General features: G+C 36.4%; 1 protein-coding gene across 1 annotated transcript; it reads left to right on the top strand.

The window, feature by feature from the left end:
- Window positions 1–391: 391 nt before the first annotated feature.
- On the top strand, window positions 392–8493 carry LOC112506695 (pectin acetylesterase 10). Its single transcript, XM_025110927.1, has 12 exons — window positions 392–774; window positions 1912–1994; window positions 2764–2893; window positions 2982–3055; window positions 3394–3480; window positions 3561–3685; window positions 4081–4141; window positions 5069–5122; window positions 5205–5282; window positions 5640–5745; window positions 5828–5973; window positions 8149–8493. The coding sequence occupies exons 1-12, from the start codon at window positions 585–587 to the stop codon at window positions 8257–8259; spliced, it is 1245 nt and encodes a 414-aa protein (XP_024966695.1). The 5' UTR covers window positions 392–584; the 3' UTR covers window positions 8260–8493.
- The last annotated feature ends 2221 nt before the right edge of the window (window positions 8494–10714 follow it).

A 10714-nucleotide genomic window follows, 5' to 3' on the forward strand; every position in this document is an offset into this window, starting at 1 on the left:
AATTGTTTTTTGTACTTGTTTGGTCAAAAAGAAGGGGATCGCCCCCATGGTCATGGATCGCCCATGGGGGAGATCCATGTGGTTGTTTTAGCAATTTCGTGAAAATATGGTTATTTCGTTAATATATCGGATATATTTTGGTTATTTTGGTAATTTTCCTTTTTTCAAAGTGACGATAAATTTTCTAAATGGTCTTGTTGTAAGTTGGGTCTTTTCAAGAAATACAATATAGTAGAGTGTCAGATGTTTAAAAACAAAAAAAATGTAAGGACAAAAAATGTAAACGAAGTAAAATGTAGGGGGCAGAAATTACTGAACATTGATTTTCTTAAAGATTCGAAGCGTAACTCACGTAAATACATATTAAAAGGCACCAAAGAAACACAGCATCCTCGGCTTTTGCCCCGGCAAACACAAATTGCCTCTCTTTCTCTCTCTCCTCCTCACTCAAATCTCATGCTTATGTTCTTAACCAGAACAAAGATTCTGAAATTTATTAGATTATAAAGAAAATTTCACAGATTTTAGATATTTTATTCAAACACAATTGTATTTAGTAAAACATAAAATAGCAAGATTTGAGAATGAGGGATTGGGTTTTGATTTTAGCGATTGGATTTGGTGTTTTTGGAAACTGGGTTTGTGGATATGAAGCAGAGTTCCATTTCAATACAACTGAAGTTGTTGCATTTTTGGAAGAATCTTCTGCTTCTGCTGCTAATCCTCTAATTGTTGGTCTCACTCTTATTCCAGGAGCTGCTGCTAAAGGCGCAGGTATTCTTTAACCTCTTGTGGTTTTTGAGCTCCTTTTATATGTGCAGTGCATTATGAGTGTTCTTTAAAAAGGAAATCTGCAAGATTTGATGTGCATTTTGGGTTTGTTTGGAAATGGAATCTGCAAGATTTAATCGAATTTGATGTTGGTTCTTGTAGCTGCTGATTTTGGGGGTCTTCTTTTCTGTCTTGAATTCCGGAACAGTCTTAAGAGTCCACCTCCTTTTCTTCTGCTATTAGTAGTTTTAGGATTAGTTGACTGGTTTTTGGATTTAATATATCTAATTTTTTGTGTCATACATTTTGCTTGATTTTGCTTCAAGATTTTACATTTTGTTCCTAAAATAGTTTTCTTCTTTTCAGTATATATGTTTTTTAATTTTCCAACTCCAAAATGGTTTTATTTCTAAAAATGTTGGTATTTTTATCATGGATCTTGGTATTCAAAGTTCCTTTCATCCTTCTCAACCTAGTCTTTTTGTGAAAGCAATTTAGAATTTGGGAAGGGACTATGTTTTAACGTTTATATATTGCCCTTTTGCCTTTCCTAATCTCTTATCATGGATCATGAGATTCATAAACACACACACACACACACACACATATATATATATATATATATATATATATGGGAATAATCACAAGGCTATAATTTGATTAATCGTATATTTGTGTTAATCAATACCTTAAAGCCTAGCCTTAGATGAAATGAGGTGAAATTACACATGATGCACTTGTTCTTATGGTTTGTAATTCTTTGTGGTTCTCACATGATTGGCCCCATATATACATATAGGCGAAGGATTGTGTGAGAAAGAGAGTTAAGGTGAGAAGCGTAAGAAGGGATCTGGACCCTTGATCACCTTTAATCTCAAACCCACCCATGGATCACGCATGATACGGGGATTGTTTGGTGCATCTCATCCTAATGTGCATCCAAGGATGAAGATCCTTTCTTACACTTCTCATGTTAACTCTCCGTCTCACCGGAACCCAACCCCATATACATATATATATATATATATATATATATTTATATATATTGTGGTTGTCACATGATAAGCCATATATATGATTAATCGGTAAATGGAAAATGTTCAATACTCGGTTTCTTAATGTGGGTTTGGGTTTCCATAGTGTGCTTGGATGGAACATTACCCGGGTATCATTTACACCGTGGATTCGAGTCGGGTGCAAACAGCTGGCTCATTCAATTGGAGGTTTGTGACAGCTAAATGGATAATGACATTTTGTATCTAATTATGTGTTATACTTACTTCCACAATTTAAACATCTTTATTGATGTGTTAGCCTTCATTGTTCTTTACGTGCTGTCTTTAATATCTATCCACTTATAATTATTGACACTAATAATAACTGGTCTCTATCTCTGAAAAAGTTTGTTACGGCTGTATTTATTCAGTTCTTCTAACTGGTCAGCATATCGCTCCCGAAACACAAATAACAGATGGAAAAAGGAATCTTCATGCTGTCTTCTTCTTTCATTCACTACAACAAAATTGGTGTTTTAGAACGCCCGTTTGTCATTACTTAATGGGACTTTAAGTCTATAGGATCAAATTCAAGAACTATGTATCCTATCTAAAAGCGTTACAGTAAGTTGATAGGATGAATTTAGGTGACCTAACAAGTTCTATTGATGAAGTTGGAAAATCTAATAGGGCACAAAAGGTACATCGTTCTTTAACCTTATTATACGACACTTTTTGAACTAGTAAATCTTATTACCAACGGTAAGTAAGGTGTGACTACATCACTTTATATTCCATGATATATTCTTGAAGATTTTTTCCAATCAATTTCCATGATATGCCAAATGGATCAAAAGTAACTTTTCGATTGTTAAGATTTGTTGTGGTCGTTATAATTTTTCTACTACTCAGTAATCTGAATCAAATTTCGATTTGGATAGAAATTATGAGGTTTCAGAACCAAAGATATCTAAAGCTATCTACTTTAATATAACAGGGTGGGGGATGGTGCAACACCATTAGATCTTGCGTTTACCGAAAAACGACAAGGCGTGGATCATCAAATTTTTTTGAAAAACAATTGGCCTTCACAGGAATTCTGAGCAATAAGGCTGAAGAAAATCCAGGTTTTTCTCTCTAACCATTTATTTACCGAATTTAGCTTCAACTTTTACTATTTATTCTTCTCAAATCAACTTTGAGTTTTATGATCAGATTTTTTCAACTGGAATCGAGTAAAGGTTCGTTATTGTGATGGGGCCTCTTTTGCTGGGGATACAGAAGATAAGGTGGGTAGCAGTCTCTCAATGGCTCTTCTTCACTATTGTTATTGTTTCAAAAGTTTCCTATTTGTTTGTTCATGTAGTTAGTGGATCGAGTAATGATTGTTGTGTTTCTATATATGTATATATGTATCTGTATATGGGTGTGTGTATTGGGATTAATATGTTAAGATCACTTATCTTCATCTCACACACTTTTCACAAGCCATATGTCTTCACGAAAACAACTGCTCTACACTAGGTAGAAGCCATGTCCGCATACATCTTAATCCCTAGACCCCACCTCCTAGTGGGATATACTGAGCTCGGTTGGTTTATATCTGATGTTCAACTAATGGTAACAGGCAAATAACCTACAATTTAGAGGGCAAAAAATATGGTTGGCAGCAATGGAAGACTTGATGTCAAAAGGGATGCGCAATGCTGACCAGGTATTCCGATCAATCAATCAATCATTCAATTATTTTTCAGAAAAAGATTCGTTTGCAATCATATATTCATTGGATTTCAGGCGCTTCTTTCTGGGTGCTCGGCCGGTGGTCTGGCATCTATTTTACACTGTGACGAGTTCCATTCGTTGTTCCCTAGAAGCACTAAAGTAAAGTGTCTGGCTGATGCTGGAATGTTCATGGATGCGTAAGATTGATTATATCTAGTTTTTGTTGTTGATCGTATCTATTCTCCTGTACTTGCTGCTATTCTTATTGTTGTTGCTTACTCATTTCAGGTTTCTCAAAATTTAGCACATCTGTCTCTCTTACTATATTTATTGCTATCTTTTACTCATATCTAGCTTTTCAAATTTTAGCATATCTGTATTTTCCATTTCACACATGCTTTTCACTAGCCACGGGTATTCACGGTAACAACCACTCTGCCCTTTCGGGTAGAGGTCAGATCTGCATACGTCTTACCCCCTCCCTCCGGATGGGATATATTGTGCTAATTTGGTTTGGTTTCATTTCTCGGCGTTTCAAGTGCATAAATTTTTTTTATCTGCAGCTTAATGTTGTTATGTTGTAAAAATTTAGGACTGATGTATCCGGCGGACATACACTAAGGGACATGTATGAAGGTGTTGTTACATTGCAGGTATTTGATTTCAAATTGCCATTTTTTTTACTCTTTCTGAAAGGGCGTCTTAGGCTATGCTTGGATTAATCCCAGCAAATTGTGACTGCAAGAAATCGGCCCTGATAAACTCAGTGGCCACGATTGTTGTGTATACCTGGAATAGAACCACTGGACAAATTAGATATTCCACCACATCCCCAGGGAGGGCCTCAACCACTACGCCACAACCCTTTATGGTTGATATTTTCTGTAGTAGGTCGTTCCCATGTTTGACTATGTCAGTGCAATGTGGGACTTCCTATGTCACTGCAAATATCTTTCTCGGCATTTTTCTATTCAAAATTCCATAGATTATTTCAAAATTTCAATAAAGATTAGGGTTCAATTTGCTATAATTTAGGGATTAGGGCAAACTAACTGATAACTAGTCATTAGCTGAAAAGCTAGTTGCTTGCTGAATAGCTAGCTGTTGTGAGATATGTTAGCTGAAATGCTAGCTATTGGCTAATAAGCTAACTGTTGGCAGTATACCACTCACTGGTAAATAGCACAAGTTAGTCAGACTGAGGGCGGAAAAAGAAGTGTTAGCAGAAAAGCTAGTTGATGGCTAATAAGTTAGCTCATAAACTAGTTATGTTTGGTAAAAAACTAACCGATAACTTAGATGATAATACAAACCGTTCAAAGGAAAATATAAGGGGCATTTATGTAAAATATAAAGGTATAAATGAAAATAAAAACCCAATAAGCTAGCTGAAGTAGCTTTTCAAAAACCCAACTTATAAGCTACCTTATGGCATATTAAACGGGCTTTTCCAATAACCTCAAAAAATAAGCTAGCTTTTGAAATCTAGCAGATAGTATGAAGAGTTTCATGTTTAGTTGCTAATGAAGTGTTTACCAATTAACACCTACCTGAAATATCGTTGTGTAATCTCTCGACAGGGGGTTGCTAAAAACTTATCACCGACTTGCACCAGCCAAAACAACCCGACTTCAGTAAGTACTCGCCTCCAATTCCAGTCGGGTTTCTGATTGATATCGGTGCTTGTTTTTCATCCAACAATCATTTTGGTTTCAGTGTTTCTTCCCTCAGAACATAGTTTCACATATCAAAACCCCTATGTTCATCCTCAATGCAGCCTATGATTCTTGGCAGGTAAATATTTTCATATCAAGTATTTTCTTTTAAATATTTATATACGGCAAATACTCACACACCCTCCTCATCTACCCTTGACCCTCCGGGAGGCTGGGATTACTGGCGGATGTACAACCAAGACTTGGGGCTCAATTGACCTCCATGAGTTTTCATGAAATCATTTTCTTTATATTTTCAAAATTTATTCTTTCCATAAATTTATAAATTTTAAATTCGGACCCCCATCACCAAAATTCCTGGATCCACCACTGCTGGTAACGTGGGTACTGCTGGGCCAATGACCCTTGGGCTTAATTGGAAGTTTGTTATCTTCAAAGGGCAAGTAACCAATATCATGTGTAATCTCTGTTTTAGGTCGTCTCGAGTTTAACTGCAGCATCGGCTGATCCTCATGGTGCTTGGAAGGCATGCCAGAAGAACCCCGGAAACTGTTCACCAGCACAGATGAATTTCTTTCAAGGTATCATGCCATTCTTGCCATTATTGCGAACTAGAATGTGATCGGTTAATTAATGCATCTATGCCATCGATTCTTTGACCAGAATTCAGAAACCAGATGCTGGATGCACTTAAGGGATTCTCCATGTCCAAAGAAAATGGGTTGTTTGTAAATTCTTGTTTTGCTCATTGCCAAACAGAGAGGCAAGACACATGGTTTGCAGATGATTCGCCAGTTATTAACAACAAAGTATGTCTATACCCTTTACATTCACTTTGCGTTTGCTCTTGCGGGAATATGCTGAACTCCATTTTAGATTACTCTTGTGTTTTCATGACGCCAAAAATGTCTAAGGGGCCGTTTACCTAAATGCTTACCCGGTAAGAGCTTACCATTGGGAGTCAATACCGTAATTTATTCTACCGGATAAGATTGTAGTACATCAAAATGGTATCGTATGCAACAATTTACCCGATAAGCGCTTACCCGGGTAAGAGTCGTCACCATCACTTACCGAGTAAGACTCTTCATCTTTATCATTTCTCTTACCGGGTAAGATTTTTGACAATTGTGTGTTCTATGTAAAAGTGCTGCAATAAGTTTATAGGATGCTTTTAGACATCTTAACAAGTTTATTAGGACACTTTTAAAAAAAAGTGTTCTATTAGCTTTTTACAGCGAAGTCTCCTCTAAACAAATCTTTTCTATAGAACACTTGTATTTATACAACACTTTTTCAAATAATGTCATATAAAACAATTAATAGGACACTTTATTTCAATAGAGTCATAAAATACTTGTTAAGATGGCTGAAAGCGCCTATAAACTTGTTGCAACACTTTTACATATGATGCATAATTGTTGGTACTATAATCTGAAGTCCAAATGTCTATTAGGATACTTACACATTTTTAGCGTCCTATAAACCAAATTTTGATGTAGTGACTTTCCAAAAGATCCCTTTGAGGATAGAAAGGAGATTCCAAAATAACATATATGGAGAAATGGTCATGCCTACTCCAACAGAGGGTAGACGGGTACAAAGGGTGCGTTTGGTACGCAGACAGGACGGGACAGGACGGGACAGAACAGGACAGGACAGCTGTTCAGCGTTTGGTAAGACATGATAGGACTGGACAGAACTGGTTAAAATGACCAATTTAACCCCAGTGAGTCAATCCTAGAATTCTAACCACCATGATCAAATTAATCTACCATACTTCTAAACCTACTTGAGAAGACGACATCAGATTCTAAACCCGAGTGTAAGCAACTTYCATTCTTCAAATMYCAAATTTCTCATGAAATTTAACTAGATTTAATTTATGGAATTGGGGTTTTTGTTCATCTGTTTTTGATGTTTGGTTATGGATTCAGTCGATTAAACAGCCTATTCAAGCAAAAAAAACCCTAAATCGATTCAAACATAGCAACCCCAAATAGCGATTCAGATATAACAAACCCTAAATCGTTCCAAACATAGCAAACAGAGGGCAATCGTGTACCTGATGAAGGAGAAGGTAGGGTGCGATGGAAAGGAACTCATCGAGATAGGGCAATAAAGCAAACAGACGATGGAAAGGAACTCGTCGAGATGAAATCAGGCGGACCGTCGGACTGCCGTCGCCGTCACCGGTCGCCGGTCGAGTAGAAACAGCAGTCGATACTGTCGAGTAGAGGAGAAACAGCCGATGGAAAGGAACTCGTCGAGTAGAAACAGCCTGAGAGTATGGAGAAAGGAGACGGTGGAAGCGATGGAGGCAACGCTGTGAAGGGGAAGAAGGGACAATATGCGTATGAAGTTTTTGAGGGTAAAGTGGTAAAAAATTTCTTGTTCTACTTAGTTCCAGGGGTAAAGGGTGGACTACCGTGTCCCACCCTTGTTCTAGTTAGTTCTAGTTAGTCCCAGATAAAGCCACACCAAACATAGGACAATTGTGTTCTGTCCTGTCCTGTCCCACGTACTAAACACACACAAAGTGATGAGAGGGAGCTAGAATGTCACTAATTGTGCAGTGTCTAGACCCTAGAGTGGTAGTAGACCCTGGCTTTGATACCATGTGAGAATATGTAGAACCGTGTTAGATTATTCTTCAAAAGAGCCATTGACAAGAGGACTGCTCCAACATATATGGATGATAAATGATCCACGTCTAGTCAATGTGGGACTTCAACGGCCATGTACTTGATATTTAAAAAACCGGACCATTTCTTGACCCAGAATTGTTTCCGGATAGGTCCAAGACCATGGTTAGACCAGCTCATTTTCTTCATGGGTGGCGGTCTAACCACTCTCACCGGACGGTCCACTACGGTCTTCTTATAAATGTTGCCTCATGCTTGACAATTATCTTTTCAACTTTAAAACATGCATAGTTGAGGGTTTGGATCTTGATATGATGTTAATTATGCCAAATGATGCAGGCGATAGCATTGGCTGTTGGAGACTGGTTTTTTGATCGATCGAGCGTGAAAGAAACGGACTGCCCATATCCATGTGACAAGAGTTGTCACAATCTGCTATTCAGATCATAAGGCTGGATATATAGTTAAGAAACATCTTCATTGGTTATTTGTTGAACATTTATGGATACATGAGAATGAAGGACAAATTCATATATGAATAAACTGCTTGTGGCTGCACTCCCTACATTCTGGCAAAGAAGTGGGGGTTATTATCCACATAATTGTGTTGTAACAGTAATGCAAAGTATATTATTGATTGTGATTTTCGTACCATTTTTTTAATTTAAATTATGTACCTGAAAACGTTGTTAATATCTATACTACCTTATAAATTAGATCTTATAAAAGTCTCAAAAACATTTTTAATGCATAAAGTACTACTTATTTATGCATGAAGTCTTAAATACAAATTCTAATGCATAGAATACTTCTTATTAATGCATAAATTCTTAAATCCAAGTCTCTTAACCTTCATGTACACAACCCATTATATTCCCAAGACGCTCTCATGAGACTTGCCCTCAAAAATGACGATTCAGGCTCATCGATTTTTGGACTGACGATTCCTCTTCTCAAGTCACTCTCATCGCTTACTCAAAACGACAATTCCTCATCTCAGATGGTTCATCACTTCATCTCTCTCTCTATCCATTGTTCAGGCTTTAATCTCAGTCCATTACTCTCCAGATAATCAATTGGTTCCATCGAATTCACTTTGTTTCCATCGATTTACAGTCTCTCATCTAGGTAATCACTCTCAATCGATTTTGGTTCACTCTTTGTTACCCTCTTTCGCAGACTTCTTTCTATTGCACCCTCCTTCCATTCCAATTTCTGTCCACGTAATTAGGGTTTGATTTCTCACTTTTTGTTCTTGAACTTAAATGCAATTGAACTTTGATTTCTCACTTTTAACTCTTTAACCATTTTGGGACTCGTAATCAAATTTTTTGTTAAACTAGAATTGTTGTTAATCTATGTTGTATCATAGGTTTGTTTTTTTATTGCAACCGATTTTTTGTATAGCAATTGGTACCACACTTTCATCTCAGTCTTTGCGATTTGTTTCAGGTTTCATTGTTGCAATTGAGTACCATGCTTTCATCTCTTTGTTATTAGCTATTTGTTTTAGTAACAATTCGGTGATTCCCGCTCCCATTCACGTTTATTTTCCAATCGATATTTGGTTTCCTCACATCATTTCTTATTTTTGTTTTCGACTGTAGTCGTTTTCTATTTGCTTCTATATTTCAATCTAAGTGGTACCACATGTTTGTTTTTTGATTGCAATAAGTTTTTTGGTTGTTATATTGATATAGATCTCATTGTTGCAGGGGTTCATCAGTTGAAAGACTTAAGACTCAAATCTTGATACTAATTTATGTCCAAAGACGGTATTCTGTGTAACTAAAAATTTCATTCTCACTGTGATTAAATTTTTTCTTTTTATTTGCTTGATTTTCATGATCTTAGCTTTGTGTTTTATAACTTCATTTTGATAAGGCTAGATTCATAGTTGAGACATTGGAAGATGAGAATATTACCACTGTGTCCGTAGTATAATGTGTGCAAATGCTTGTTTTATCTACCTTAAACTACAAATCTTGTTGGTCTTTACCGTAGATGTCCTACATTACTGGGTGAACATTCGAGGAATGACATTGATTGTTTGTATGTTTGAACAGTTGAACTTGAAATTTAAGGTGATCAATTTGTGAAACTTAGCTTATGCAAACAGAGGTTGCTCATACTTGTACCATTAAGGGGTTCGTCTTTCTCTCGTTCTAATGTATTTTGTCATCCATTGATTCCCTAGGCCTTTTAATGCTATATTTAATAGGTTTATGGTTAAAACTACCAGAGTTATACACACATACGTAGGGTCATTGTTATTTTTAGTAAACAGTTCAAAGACTGGAAAGTAAGAATCTCCCAAATCCAAATGTTCCTTTATTTTCTTCAATTTTTGCTTTAGTTTCTTTTGAATACTGATGGTTTGAATGGTGCATCGGACCAAATTGGTATCAGGTGAGATGGTTTTTAATGACAATGGGTCTAAATAGTATTAATCTCTTTGCTATTTGTTTCAGGTTTTATAGTTGGAACTAACCATCAACATTTTTTATCTTTGCTATTTGCTATTTGTTTCAGTTGCAATATGGTGATTCCCATTCCTATTCAGGTTTTTCTTCCCATTGAAGTAAATGATATTGTTGAATTTAGTAGGTTATAAGTAAGAATTGGCATAAATCACAGATACCACCATGTTGAGAAGAAATTTTTTTAATCCATCGGCAAAGTGTTGGATACAAGCTAGAACAATTTATCTTTGATGCATTTCCTTGTGCGCCTTCAGGCTTTAACAACACTTTTTGAGGTCATCCCCTTATTCTCGAAAAATTGTGTTTTAGCAAACTGGAAGGAAAAGTGTCACTTTTCCCTGTTTGTTTTTTACATAGGTATTGCGTGAAGAAGAATTTTCCCCTATAAAAATGTGAATGATCCAACTTGGACACTCAAAACA

Source organism: Cynara cardunculus (assembly GCF_001531365.2).
Source record: "Cynara cardunculus var. scolymus isolate 2C chromosome LG 2, CcrdV1, whole genome shotgun sequence".
Taxonomy (NCBI): domain Eukaryota; kingdom Viridiplantae; phylum Streptophyta; class Magnoliopsida; order Asterales; family Asteraceae; genus Cynara; species Cynara cardunculus.